General features: G+C 38.0%; 1 protein-coding gene across 1 annotated transcript in view; it reads left to right on the plus strand.

The window, feature by feature from the left end:
• Positions 1–390: 390 nt before the first annotated feature.
• The window catches only part of LMTK2 (lemur tyrosine kinase 2), a gene marked incomplete at its 5' end in the record, with an annotated part of 24,384 nt that continues 10,088 nt past the window's right edge, over positions 391–14,686 (plus strand). The window contains 6 exons of the mRNA XM_010021209.1: positions 391–515; positions 1,386–1,530; positions 3,304–3,377; positions 3,894–4,012; positions 5,414–5,501; positions 12,384–12,517. Of these exons, the coding sequence (XP_010019511.1) occupies positions 391–515; positions 1,386–1,530; positions 3,304–3,377; positions 3,894–4,012; positions 5,414–5,501; positions 12,384–12,517 (685 nt within the window). The remainder of the gene's footprint in view (positions 516–1,385; positions 1,531–3,303; positions 3,378–3,893; positions 4,013–5,413; positions 5,502–12,383; positions 12,518–14,686) is intronic.

Raw genomic sequence — 14,686 nt, forward strand, 5'->3', positions numbered from 1 at the left:
ATGCCTTGCACAAGTCCAGGTAGATGACGTCTTCAAAAAGGCCAGATTTCTAGTATTTGTGTTTAGATATTCATATAAATTTGTCGACTTAAACAGAATCCTGAGGCTTGAGACTATCCTTGTTCATAACGTACTCCTGTATATCGTGTTGGCTGTGGCTTCTTAGTTTGAATCAAGTAAGTCCAGAGTGGTTCAGGCAGGTGGTACAGCATAGATGTATTTTGCCAGTCTGTCTTTTCTGTTCTGTTTCCTCTTATTTTTGATCATATCCACAGAGTTAAATGTTCAAACTCCATCTTTTAAATAAATGCAAATGGACAATATGCTTTGAAGGAACTTCTTAAAATGCTAAACATATTTATTTAATACTGTATACATGTTTATTTCTAGGAGAAGGAGCTACAGCTGAAGTTTCCTCATCTTTTGTGATTCTGTCTATAAGTGCTCTAGTAGTACTGATAATACTGCTTGCAAACTGTGCTTCCTGCTGTAAAGACCCTGAGATAGATTTCAAGGTAAGCATCCAAAGTCACAAATGTATATACAAGTGACATTCTGATATCCAGAATACTTCCTTCATGATTTGTGATAATGCACTGCAGTTAGTGACATTTCAGTGTCTCTGTACATTCTCTCTTCTGAAATAGCCAGCAACTGTATTTCTACATGCTGCAGAGTCTTGCTGCAACCATTTATTTTCAGTACTTGGTCCATGCTGCAGTAAGGAACTTTAATGTCTGTTCAAAGTCATTACAAGCTCTCAGGATCAGCAGTAAAAGTATACCCTTGTGACAATGTTGCTGTGAAGATCCTTTTTGTTGTTTTTCTGTGTATTGTTTTAATTTGTCTGTTTTAGTCTGCTGGGAGGGTTTAAGACATTCCGGTTGGTTGAGAATAGTGAAGATATATATCCACTGTGCCAAAACCCTTGGGAAATTGTTATCATCAGAGAACAGTTACTTTTAGAACATGGGTTGCTGGTGTTCCTAGAATTGAGTTTTGCTCTCATTTCTAAATGGAGAAGACTTGGCCTGGGCAGTGGATGCTAATTCATTCAAAGCCAGGGGTAGTATGTAAAGTGAAAAACAAAACCCAAAACAAAACACAAAAAAATTCCAAACCCACCCACCAACCAACCAAACCCTCTTCCCCCAAGAAACCATAACAAAACAACAAGCCACCCTTTTTGTTAAAAGCAATACTTGATACTTTAATCTCTTTTAAGCAGTAATGAGTTGAAACTAAGGAATAGAAAACAAAATCTGTTACTGTCCTTGGAAAAAACCTAGGCCTCCTTCACATTGCTCATTCAAACTGAAAGAAATGTAGTAGTACTGAGTTTAAGACAAAGATCAGCTTGTTTATTAAGATCTCTTTTTTTTCAGGAATTTGAAGATAACTTTGATGATGAAATAGATTTTACACCTCCAGCAGAAGATACTCCATCTGTTCAGTCTCCAGCAGAAGTGTTTACTCTTTCAGTTCCCAATATTGCTTTACCAACTCCCTCCCAGTTTCCATCTCGTTCAGGTAAAACACTGGTTTTTAATGAGAAAACAAAAGTAGGCAATTTCAGTGTCAAAAATGGAGTGTGGCTGATTGTTTGACTTCAGTGTAACAAATTGTTACGTATGTATAAACTGAGTTAGATTTTGTAGGATACAGGATAAAATGTGAAGTATTACTTCAAAAATCTTAATTTACAGCAGGCTGCCACTTAAGGTAGTTTGAGAGAATTAAACTAGCTTAAATAAACCTCTCTGGAGTACTTTCATTGTGCCTCTATATACATAAAACATTTGAAGTCATCTAGGACCTTGATGACTTCTGCTCTTCAGTGGTTTTCTTCATGGCTACATTGCCATTGCATTTTAGTCATTAGCCTCAAGTGGAAGCAAGAGTGAAACTCCTACTTCATTGCAGTGCTTTTCAGCTGCATTGCTTTCTTAATGTTGCTGTAGACTTTTCATGCTGTAAATGTGCTGTTGTTAAGACAGAGCACTAGATTTCTTTTCCCTGTGTGAAAGGTTTCTTGGAATGTATTCTTTAAAATACAGGTTTACTAAGAGAAAACTTAAGCATCTTAAATATTACAAGGACAATTTAGTCTAAAGTAGCCATTCTTATACTACTTCACATTTTTGCATATGTTGCGTGTGTTGCTTAGTTATAAGATGTTCAGGGAAGCTTCTAGTAAAATTTCTGTACCTACAGATTCCAAGAAACAGCCAGTGTGCCTTTAATGCAGAAAGAAATTTTACTCCTCAGTGTTTTCATGAGTGATGGAAAATTTATCTGTGCAAAATTCAATGTCAGCTCTTCTGCATTGCCATAGTTGTTAAAGCTATGCTTTCTGTCACTAAAGTTACTTTGCCAGAAATAAGGCAGTGTACTTTGGTAAGGTACACTGGTAACAATGTAGCTGTACTAACACAGCCTCCTCCATGCTTAGGAGCACGTTGACAGTGTGTTATACAGCTATAGCTGTTCCAGTAAAATGATACTGGTGTAAATGTAGTTTGTGGACATAAAAATGTGCTAGAATTCTCAGTTAGACAAGTAGTAGTGATAGGAAGTTGTTGTATTCATATATTTATTAATGTTCCTAACTAATCAGGCAGCAGAGGGATAAACGCTGCTGAATCTCCTCTGTTACATAGTGTCTGCCAGTGTTACTGTCCATCCTCTGTCAAGATCTGGGTCTTGTTTTCTGTCCTTTCCCTCTCTGGGCTCTTTACATGAGGTATTTTTAGTTGGAAAATGTCCTCCTTCCAGATGGTATCTATAAGTAGGGCAGTTGGGCTGAAAAATAAAGCAGTCAAACCCTTTCTCTTAAAATGGTAACTCTGCATATAACTATAAATGTTAAGATATACAAGCAGTGAGTGTTGTCTTGGTTTTTGTGTTTTTATTGGCATAGGACACTTTAGGTTATTTGCCTTATCTAACTACAGGGTTTGATAGGCTTTTATATTGGAATTAAAACTCAGCCTTTTTTTCTTTCTTACAGAATATGTTAAAAACCTGAAAGTTTGCATTTTGTAAGGAGAATCACTGTGTTTGTAGGGGGTATACTTTAGTATGGTTTAGAAGCTGCAGTTGATAAAAGTTTCACGCGAGTGCTATTGTCACATTTCCTTTGTACTTCATGTATGTCTAACTAGGTTTTGTTGTTTGGTCTGAATGTATTCCTGTAATTGGGAATAAATATTGTAGGAGCTTGCACTATTTCCTCAACACTTGGTAACTTTGGCCATCTGAGTGGTATGATACGTGTTGTATTTGTTTCATTGTGTGTGACAGATGGATCGAAGTCTCAAGTTGCACGTCAGAGTCTAAACTACATCCAGGAAATTGGAAATGGCTGGTTTGGAAAGGTGAGAAGTTATCTTTTGATATTGTACTGCAGTTTGAGTCTTATTCCTAACTGACAAGGTGACTATTTCCTTTATAATAGTACTCTAAAGAAAAGTAATAACGTAAGAAAAACTGAAATTGGGTATTTCCTTGCATGCACTATTTAGCTTTAATCACAGCGCTGATCAGTTCTTTAATTTATACATAGTTTCTGACTAGAGTTACTAAGTCGGCACTTCTGTGGATTTGAATTAATACATTCCTGTTATTACCAATTCTTTCTAGGAAAAATCTTAAGTAAATAAGTGGTCTTCACTAGAAAACATGTTTTCTGGAAGTTTGATGTGTAGATCAGTTGTCAAGATTTATTAAGTATGGGTGTTCAATTGGCAAAGCTCTGCATGTATTGACAAAAAAAGATCTTCCTTGCAGCATGTTTTTAGCTCTTATTTTTCTTGCAGGGGAACTGCAACGTTTTTTCCCCTCTGGTTAAAGACACAATGGTTATCTTGGGGTTTCTGGTTTGTTTTTTTCAGGTTCTGCTTGGAGAGATCTACACAGGCACTAGTGTAGCAAGGGTAATAGTAAAGGAGTTGAAGGCAAGTGCAGGTCCCAAAGAGCAAGAACAGTTTATAAGAAATGGAGAACCGTACTAGTAAGTAATGATTCACAGCTTGGTTAAATTACACACTTCATACTACTGTATGTGACTTACGGACGTTTGTTTTAGTCAGTGTTATTGTCTCTGGTTGCCTTCCCTTATAACAGAAATGCTTGTCTTTAAAAAGTGGAAAATAGTTAATCCGAAGTGAGCGAAAGTTGAGTTTGCTTAGAAATAAAAATAAGGTCTTTGCTTAAATGTGTTTGGTAGTTATTGCTCATGACTGAAAAAACACTTGATTTAGTTTATCAGATTTTCTTCTGCAGCTGTTTGGAACAAAATCCCGATGCTGCAAACTAAACTTATGCCCAGTTTCATGCCTCTGGGAACTGAGGTTTAACATCTGTACTTGGCTTCCCTGTTAGCAGCAGGGGAACTGGCAATGCTTTGTCTGTTGTCAGATACACATTATTTTCTTCACAGTTCCCTTTTTGAAAAAAATAAATGATAAAAACTACTTTGGCTCAGGTAGTTTGCCAGGAGGCTTGTGCACCAAAAACCCTGCCTGAATTACAGTCCAGATGAAGTCTACAATTGAGAAATCATTGATCTGACTGGAAATGCCAATTAAAGCAGGATTGTTTAGCATTCTTTCTCTTGTATTATGCTTGGAGGATACTCATTCCGGGGGGTTGAATTTTTGAATACTAGAAAGGAATTTGGTATATGAGACGGAGTGTAATTTATCTTCCTGTGTTTTAGGATAATGAGAATTCTCTGAAGAGCTAACTGCCACAAGTTAATGGCTATTGTAGATGACTGGAAGAGAGAGGCCTGTTGTAGTTAACTAGGCATACCTCACAGTGTGGTTTACCTTGCCTGAATATGCTACAAGTGAATGGTCATAGAGAGTTTTCTATTCTTAATGCTTTTTAATGTCCTAGTTATATTTGCACTTAGGCTTAAATTGTTGGTAGTTATCAGAAGAAAAAGATCTCATTCCCTCTGCTGCATTGGCACAAGTGTTTTTGAAGCAATTTAGAAGTGACTGATCTGGCTGGGAACTGACCTGGCTAAAACAAAAAAAAAAAAGGGTTTAGCTTTTAGTCAGATTGGTTCCTTGCTGTAGCTCACAAACCAGTTGCATGTGCTTATTTTTGGTATAAGGGTGGATGGGTGTGACTTTCTTGTGGCAGTGCTGGCTATTGTGGTTTTGAGATCCTCTGAGTTTCAGCTGCTCTCAGCGATATGCTGCAGCAATACAAAGGAGATACAAAGGTGCAGATGGAATCTGTGGCTTTGGATACTCACACCTGCTGTTTGTGCCACCCCCCTCCACTGTTGTGTGTTGAAACTTCTGGTAGGGATTTCAGTGTGTTGTATTATATTGCAAATAATGTGTACTGTGATCTTTCTGGCTTTAACTGGTTGGTTTTTTTTTTCTCTTCACTCTAGCATTCTTCAGCATCCAAACGTTCTCCAGTGTATTGGGCAGTGTGTGGAAGCCATTCCTTATCTCCTAGTTTTTGAGTTCTGTGACTTGGTAAGTGCACTTATACAAAAGGCTGCAGTTGTTTTTCCATTGATGTAAATTGTATTTAGTTTAATTACTGCCCTGTGCTCATGAAATTATTCTTCTTTTCTTTCTGGAGAGTTTTTTTGAATAACCAGAATTTCGGAAGACTTTTTCTGGTTTAGAGACAGACCACAATTGTAATTCTTTGTTTATATTCTTTTTGGATCATCATTTAAATTCTAGGTGCTGTGCAGTGTTCTGAAGAGGAAAATAGCTGTTCTGTCTCTGATAATGATTTTACTAGTCTCTTTCAGTCTGCCTACGTCATGTAACAGGGAGCTTGGAGGGGAAAGGAGGTCATGGAAGGAAGCTTTTCATTGCAGTCCAGTATCACATGCACATGCTCACATCACATCCTAAGTTCTATTTGCTGTCTGTGCAACCTTAATGTGCTTTTATTACCATTTCTATGAAAATGTTAATTGAGGAAAATTCAGGAAAGAATTTCTGCTCTTATACCTCCCTCCAGAGTGTTCAAATCTTGCCCATGCTGTGCAGATTTGGGCTAAAATGCAATGCTAGGCTCGCTTCAGAATCAGTAATGTGTATTCTAATAGCAAAGAATTTTCAGTATCATCCTAGTCTCTTCCTGATCTTTCTGTTACTGCATTCTTCTTTCTTCTACTTACTTACCCTTCTTTTCATTCCCTTCCCAAGCACTGCCTTATTATGCTTCCTGAACACCAAAAAGTAAGGTGAAGGGTGTTCTCACTGCTTTCTGCTCTGCTGTTAGCACCACAAAGGTCCTGAGGATGGGAAGGATAGTTCAACAAAAATCCTCGCTCAGTCACCGCATTCCTGGGCATGTGTTGGAATTTATGTGGATGTTGTAAGAAAGGGGGTGGTATGCGTCTAGAGAAACTTTGAACTGTGCCCGCTATACACAGTCTTCAGAGACTAAAATTTGGATATGGTGATGGATCTATGATCTGGAAAGGCTTGAATTGCTTTATTTTAGCACAACTCATTATTAAAAACCAAATGAACTCCAGGTGGCTGTCTAAACGTTGGCTCAATGGCTGCTTTTAAAGTTTGTGATCTATATATCATTTAAAGCAGAATTCCTTGGAAAATGCCAAGACAGAAATTAACTCAGAAGTGCATTTATGTTCCTAAGAAATAAGTCTTTGAGAAGTAAGATGATTTACGTTCGTAAAATTCAGCAAGAACCTTTTTTACCAGCTTTACTACTATCGAATTCTCCTTTAAACTCAGGTGTGCAACTATTGCACCAAAGTTCTTATTGCATCAGTTGCCTTGAGCAATTTAAATGAGTCAACATGAACGTCTGAGTTTTCTTGAGGAACATCAGTTAATCTGTGACCTTAAATAACCGTATTTTTTATTACTGCTCTTTTGCTCAAATTTGTTAGCTGTGTTAAATTAATGAGGCAGAAGTGCTGATAAAAATCATTCTCTTCTAAATGGAAGAAATTCTTGAACTTCTTCTGTGACTGATCGAAGTGAAATGCTCCAGTTTTGCTAAGAGTTTAAAAACTAGGTGCCTAAGGTTAACCAGATAGTGGTTTTTACAGTCTTTCAGTATGTGGAAACAGAATACTACTTACCATTTTTTAAACCTGCTACTAAATTGGAGGTTCTTTAAAAGGGCTCTTGAAAATGAATTGCATTTTATAGTCTTAACACATACACACCCAAATTAGATTTAATTGCTGCCATGGTTTTGAATAGTTATGCCATTTAATCCAACTTTGGATTTGAAGATGGAGTAACTTTTAAAGATTGCCCTACTTTAAGTATACAAGAAAAAAATAATATCCTTGTTTGATGCCTGATGATTAATGCCAGAAATTGTCATGATCCCGCAGAGTAATCTGGAAAGGATTTTACTTAAGGGGATAAAATAGATTTTCACTTTAACTGCAGGCGGTAAGCTTGACAGCCAAAGTGGTAGTTTTATAAATTTGAATGTAGTTAGGTAATTTCTTTGGAATGGAAAATAAACGTCTGTGCTGATTTCTATTCCAAGTGAACTAAAACTTGTTTTTAGGAAATTATATATTATAGTGAGTTAAACATGACTTTCATTCTGAAAGTCTGGCTGGCTTAGACTTCTTACTTGGTGGAACTGACTATCTCCTAGACATCATAGGATTTTATTCACTGTCCACACAAATATACAGGGGCTAGGCAGACAAAACAGTGTTCATTTGAAGAGTTTTATGCAGAGATTGAGACAGTGCAGTAAGTTAGCTCAGTATTGTTCTATGTCACTAATCCTTGTTGTAGTCCCAGGGCCTAGTGTGGGAGGTAGCACTATTGGAGTGAGGGGAGAGGAGAGACATGAAGAAGGGAAAAAATGTGAGGGAAGCCTGACAGCACCATTTGGAATAGAAGATATGACTAGATAGTTGTGGGGTTTTTTTTTTTTTTCAGTAGACAGGATTTTAGTGGAGTGTCAGTACACTGATATTCTAGAAGCTGCTTTTTATCACTGTGGCTGGGATGGTGGTTACTTGTGTTTTTCAGGCTGTAAGTAGGTGATCTTGAAAGCTGAGAGCTGCTTTTGTACTTTAATTTTTCTGAAATGGGGCAAATCAGAGGGTATGGAGGTGCTTCCAAAACACACAAGAGTCTAAGAAGCACGGTCCTGTTTTGTTAGCAGTGGGATAATGCTGTGGTAAAGCTCTTTACCTTGTGTTACTAGTGTTGCATATACAACAAAGAATAAAGTTGGTTTAATCCCTTGTACTTACGTGATTAAGAAAAGGATGGTGAATATGTCAATTGTATTGGATAGGAAATTTAAATGTCTTCAGATGACAAGTTCTTTTGAGGTTCTTGGCAATGCAGACCTCATTTTGCAAGTTTGGCATATTAAGTAATGAAAAATGTGGCTGGCTTACTGACCAGCATAGTCTAGGGGGCACAGTGATCATTTTCTGCACGCTCTTTCAAATTTGTAGCCCTCTTTCAACTGCTCTTACTGGGATTTGTAGCCTTTTTAGGGCCACTTGACCTTGTCTTGGCTGCTCAGGCAATGCTGTTGGATTATCAGTTCCCAGGTTCCTTGGCACTGAAAGTTCATGATCAGAGGCACTGGAAACTGTAGTGCAGAGATACTAGAGCTAACTGCCATGGTAGCAACGCTGAATGTCATGCAGGCTATCTTAATTGTTTTCATGGCCCTATAAACTACTTAGGCATTTCTGTTACTTGAGATGGTTTGGTTGCATATACAGCAACTGTATTCCCTAATATTTAGCTGATTTTGTAATGTAATCTGAGTTGATCCATGTTCCTTGCTTGGCAGAGCTTGGCAAGAAGCAATAGAGGTAGGTTGCAGAGAAGTGTTTTAAGCTAATTTTCCTTTGCTGGTGTTAAAATTGTTTAAAAAATTGTAAATATAAAAAGAAATGCTCAGTAAGTTCTTACACTTCCCCCTTCCCTGTATTAGTTTGCTCAATATGTTGGTGCAGTCTTCTATGAATAGTTAACTGTTCACTGTTAAACACTGTGGAATGATGCCATGTTAAAAATAGTCGTAGCTGGCTTATTAACTTTAATTTATTACTCAGCCCTATGTGGCCAGCATTTTGTCAGCACAGCAAATCCTCTAGTGGATTGACATAATGTATGAGGAAAGGAAAGCTATTCAGATGTGGAAGTAGCATGTATATTGTGAGGCTGATTTGCCTATCAAATTCTTACAGAAATTCTTCAAGTCTTGCAATTCCCTGAGCAGATGACATCAGCAGGATGCAGTATTTGCTTGGAATGCCCTGTAGCTTCCTTTAGGGGTGTTAGTTGAAGGTGCCTGCTTGAAGTGGTTGGTTATTTCTTTTGTGTAGCCATTTTCAAATTACTGCCACTTGAAAACATTATCTTCAAATAAAAAAAAAATAAAATCTTTGCAATGAAAACTTCATAACCAGCAGCTCTGTTTAATAATCAGTCAATATTGATATGACGCAAACAGTAGATGTATCAGTGGTGTGTGGTTTGGGAAAAAGGGGGAGGGGTGTTTGACAATCCAGGACAACTTCAGAAATAATCTCTGTGCTCTCAGATCTGTTTAATATTTCTTAAACATAGAGATGCTTAAACAACTGTCTGATGGTGCAGGTGCTCTATACCATGCACCAGTTTTAGGCAGTTTAATGGCAGTGACTGCGGGTATCCACACTGTGAAGCAGTGTTGGAGGGCGGAGGCTGGTTGGTGTTTTAGTTATCGAAGAACTTCAAAAAGGGGCAATTATGTGGTATTGTGTGACTTGGCAGGTAGCTTTCCAACTTGGTAGCAAGTATTCAGTAGATGTGGTAACCTCTTTACACTTCTAAAACCCTATCATCAGTACCTGCTGGTTTACAAAGTTGTGTCAGCTATTTGTTTGGGTGTTCATATGAAGCAAATGAGGAATTTACACAGACAAAACTGCAGAGGAGTGCTGTATGTAAATATGCCTCCGGCTAGTGGCTGTTGCTGAGAAAAAGCATGTTAAGACTTATAAAGATGGCTGAACTGATCCTGAATTGAACAGAGTAGGATGGGAGGAAAGGCAAACTAGTTATTTGTGGAGTCCTGTGAGAATAGGGAAGAAGTGAAGTGACAGAGAAAGTTGGAGAGAAAGAGGAGCCTTCCTCAGGCATGGTTACTGAGATCTTATGTAGGTGTTGGCACACTATCTACCGAGTTCGCTTGCTGTCTGCCAAGATCCCTAGGTCCCTTCTTGCAGAGCTGCTGCCCAGCTGGTCAGTCCTGTTGCAAGGGATTTTTCCTTCCCAGGTGCAAGACTTTGCATTTGTCCTTCCAGAGTTTCTTAAGGTTCATGTTGCACCCTTCTTCCAGCCTGTCCAGGTCACTCTGTCCAGCCAGAGTGTATTCATGGGTTCCCCCCGGTTTGGTATAAGCAGTGTCCTTTTAAAGCAATACCACAAAAAAACCTGTTTTGTATTTTTAACCTTGATTGTAGCCTTAGTTAGAATGGGAAAAAATAAAACCAGTATGTTTCAAGGTGCTGGATTTAATAAATGTTGTATTTCCTACAAAAATGAGTGCCTACATGAATTATTTAGTAAATAAGGGATGCCACACAGCGCTGCTGTTACTAACGTGGTTAAAAATTAAAAAGCAATTCCTTGGTGCATTTCAGGCATCATAGGAACTTAATCCAACTGGGACAAACCCCAAGTAACCAGTTGCTGTATTAATGAATGACAATTCTGGTGAGTTTTGGTTTACTTCGGGCTCTTGCTGCCACCTACAGTCAGTGAAGCTGCGTGGTTTGTACTCAGTTGGGTTCCTTCAGCTCTGCAGTTGGGAACCTGTGTGTTATGGACTCTGTTTTGTAGTTCTTTGGAATTCTGCTGTAGTAAATCTGCTCTGGCAAGGTAGAAAGGGCTCCGTCTGTTTGTATATAATGTTTATACATATATATATGAGCTGGTAACACATTCAAGCTGTAATTGTAATCTTTCAGGAAACATTTTTAGAAGTGTAATTCTGTAGGATGCAAATAGATAAATGTTACCTAATTAGTAGCTAAAAACTGTATAAAGAGAATGTAAGGAAGGCTCCTACAACATTAAAGTATTAGAAGTTATGCATGCTCTCTCACAAGGTGGTATAGCTTCTTACAGTATAAGTGGGTGTATATAAAACAGGTGAAGGCAGAATAGCTGCTTGAGTGTACTGTAGAATTTGTTGATGTCTAGAAAAATAAAATTAAGTTGTTTTACATAGTAGTAGTGTCTTTGAAGTAGTATGTCTGGCCCATTACTTCATATGTTATTCAATACAACCCAGGTTTGTGACTGTCCACCCAGTCACCACTGCCCTCTTAGATTTTAATGCACCACACAGACATCTACTGCTTGAACTACTAGAATTGTAAATTGGCATTCCCAGTTAACCATGTTAAGGAAGAATGAAGTGCTTCAGTTCTAGCTCCATAATGTACGTGAGTACTAGAGAAGCAGGAAGTTTAGTGATCTTCAGTCTTTTTAGCCAAAGTGCAAAGATTGCCACCTTTTCTGGTCAGTATCAAGGCTCCCCTTCAGTCTCTTTCCTGGCCCAAGATCTAGGCAGGCAGTGGACATGGACAGTTAGAGCCCAGAATGTTACACTGGTGCAGCAAATTGTGATGTAGTATGTTATGCAGTCTCAATACAAAAATGTCCTTGGAAATAATTTGCTAAACTTACAGAAAGTCTGTATTTTAGATAACAAATACAGGAGTGCTGGGTTAAAAGTCCAACTGTGAAAGTCGAAACAATAATGGCATGAGAAACTTGTCTTCCCTTGCTTGGATTCACTTACTGTAGTCTTCCTGAATGTTAGACAGTTCTCAGTTATTTTCTGTTTCAAAGCTGTTCATTTTCTGTGGCCTCAGTGGCTGTGTGTCTGTTGCACAGCTTTGCCTAGGTTCAGTAAAACTGCTGCCATCCTCTGAATGCTTTGACTGGAGCAGGGTGTATTGCCATGCTTTTTACATCTAAAGTTCTGGTGAGCTGGCAATATCTGAAACCCTTTTCTCTGGTCTCTCCCTTCCACCCCCAGTCAGCTTTGCTGAAAACTCATCTCATTTAAAAGCAGAAGCTCATTAAACTGTTTTTAATGGAAAATGTTATGGTATGACAGGTTTTATGTGGCAGTCTGATCTAGAATGTTGATGACTAAATGATTTGATTAAAAACCCTTAAAAGGACAATACCACATGCCTTAGATGACTTCTGTAAGAGTCCTTATGGAGACTGGAAACCTGAAGAGATTTTTTTATTAAGCACAAATGTGGTTAGTAAGTAATGTGGTTAGTTATTTCTTTTAAGTATTTTTCAGATTGAGCTAACATCCAAGGCTGATCAGTATTTTCAACTTCTTTTTTACAGGGTGACCTAAAAACTTACATCTGCAATGAGGAGGAACGCATTAAAGGAGACTCACAAATAATGCTGCTGCAGAGAATGGCATGTGAGATTGCTGCTGGACTTGCTGTAATGCATAAACATAACTTTGTGCATAGGTATGTTTTCCAGATAAATTGCTTTTAGTTATGATGCACTCTGAAATTCAGGTAGACATTTTCATTAAAATCCATGTGTATTGAAGACTGTGTTTTAACAAACTTCCATCTAACTTGCATATCATAAGTCATGAAGGTGTGATGTTTATGAAGATCCTAATTTAACTGCAGTGGTGTGGTGTTACAGCTCCCACCTGGATGCAAGCTGATCACTTCCTTTCTAGGTTTGCAGCCTGTGGAACACAACCTGCTGCTAAGATAATCCAGAAGATGTAGTTTTTTAATTCTTGGCCAAGTTGTTTGGTTTATTGTGGGGAAAAGGATGTTATAATTTTGTTAGAATGAATTTTACCTGCTGTGTATTTTTAATAGATTATAGCAACTGAGAACTTCTGTTTGGTAAGCTGTTACTTCTGTTACTAAAAAGAGAAAAAAGAAACCCAACCAAATGCTGCCTTTTTTAATGCAGTAATGTGAGAAGCTGAATTTAGATGGAAAATCTGGCTGAAGCAGGTGCTCTCTCACTGAATTATTGTTCATATAACCTTTTAAATCTTCAGTAATGGTGGTAGCCACATTTAGAAGAAATCATATGAGAACAGTTTTGTTTTAATCAGGGGGAAAAATCCTATTTAAAGTTAATGCAGTCAGTACTGGAAGGATGTCAGGAGTTGTAAAGGACTGGGAAAAATGTGTTCATGGAACTGCTCAGAAATATGCCAGGTTTTTTCTAATTGGGGGTGTGCTTTAAATGAAAAGATGTTAAGGAGTTGGAAGGCATCAACCTTAGACTTGTAATGACTAAAATATTAAAGACAACTTGCTCCCCAAGCACAGCTTACCTGATGGACCCTTGGGTATCACAAGGTGATTTACTTTTGGTTTTATGTTGTGTCAGTCTGTTCTTCACTCTAGAAGCAGCACTTACATCATCTCTTTCAGCAAGTTAGGAACTTGTGCTAGAGCTTATCAATGCACATCTTGCAGCTTAGAGAAAGCAGAGGGCTTGTGTTCAGGGAGGACTATCAAGTCTTAAAAGGTTCAGATGTAAAACAGCAAAACCCTGAGAAAACCCCAAAGCCTGGACTCTGCTGGGGGCAGAGCTATTCTTTTAACCTGTTTAACAATTTCAGATGACTTGAAGGTAGTACCAGTTGTACCTGTCAAACTGAGTGGTCCCTGTCTCATGCGTTGCGGCAGCATGGCTCTGTAGGTGTTAAATTTAACAGTACGCTTTCAGGGAAATGCCATTGAACTTGATAAATATTATGCAGATCTGCAAGATTCTCACTATAAACGTTTACTTCTAGCAACAGTATCCTGATGCTGTCAGAGTAAGTGGTAAAGCTCCAGCATCAGTGATTTTGTTGTTAGTGGTAAATGCAAGCAGCCAAATTTTTTATTCTCTCTTTCAGGATATTTATTTCAATAGTATAAAATAAGTTGGGAAGCTTTGAGGCATACTTTAGGTTTACATATGTGTTTCTGACCTATGTAGTTGAGTGACTCTGGAAAGGAAAGCGTTTTCTTCTTTCTCAGAAGAAGGTAAACTGTGGCTTTCAGACCATGGTACTTCAGAGACTGGGTTTTTTTTAAGCCACACTGAAGTAATGGTAGAGTTCTTCCAGTGCACTTAATTGCCTGGTACCCTTTGGTGAAGCAGAGGAGCAAAATATTTGAGCAATTAGTGTGCTGAGCTCTCTGCTGTCACAGCTACAGTTCCACAGTAAACATGTAGCTTCATTAAACGGGCATGAATTTCCAAGTTTGCACGATGGGTTTTCTGAAACAGCTTCTTGGTGTTATTACAGCAGCACTGCTGGCTTTAAGTATTTGTGGTAAGGTGTATGGTGGAAACTGAAACAGCTTCTGTGTGTATTCAAGAGCTTTTGGTTTGGTTATTAAAGGCCTTTTGTGAAATAAATCTTCTGATGCTGTTTTCCAAAGATCATCTGTAGTTCTAGTTTATGTGTGAACTAAAACTTTTTGTTTACACATGGTCTTGTATTGTCTTGTTACTTAGAGGAACTTAACTGTAGGTGTAATGTATTACTAGTTGCTCAGTATCCTATTGCAAATTGTTAAGTATTTATACCTGATCTGAATTGTTAATACATCTTGCTTATGGCAATTAAAATGCAAAACATGCAGTGGTAGGTGTTAGGGAAA

The sequence above is a fragment of the Nestor notabilis genome, unplaced genomic scaffold (genome assembly GCF_000696875.1).
Source record: "Nestor notabilis isolate BGI_N333 unplaced genomic scaffold, ASM69687v1 scaffold35408, whole genome shotgun sequence".
NCBI lineage: Eukaryota > Metazoa > Chordata > Aves > Psittaciformes > Psittacidae > Nestor > Nestor notabilis.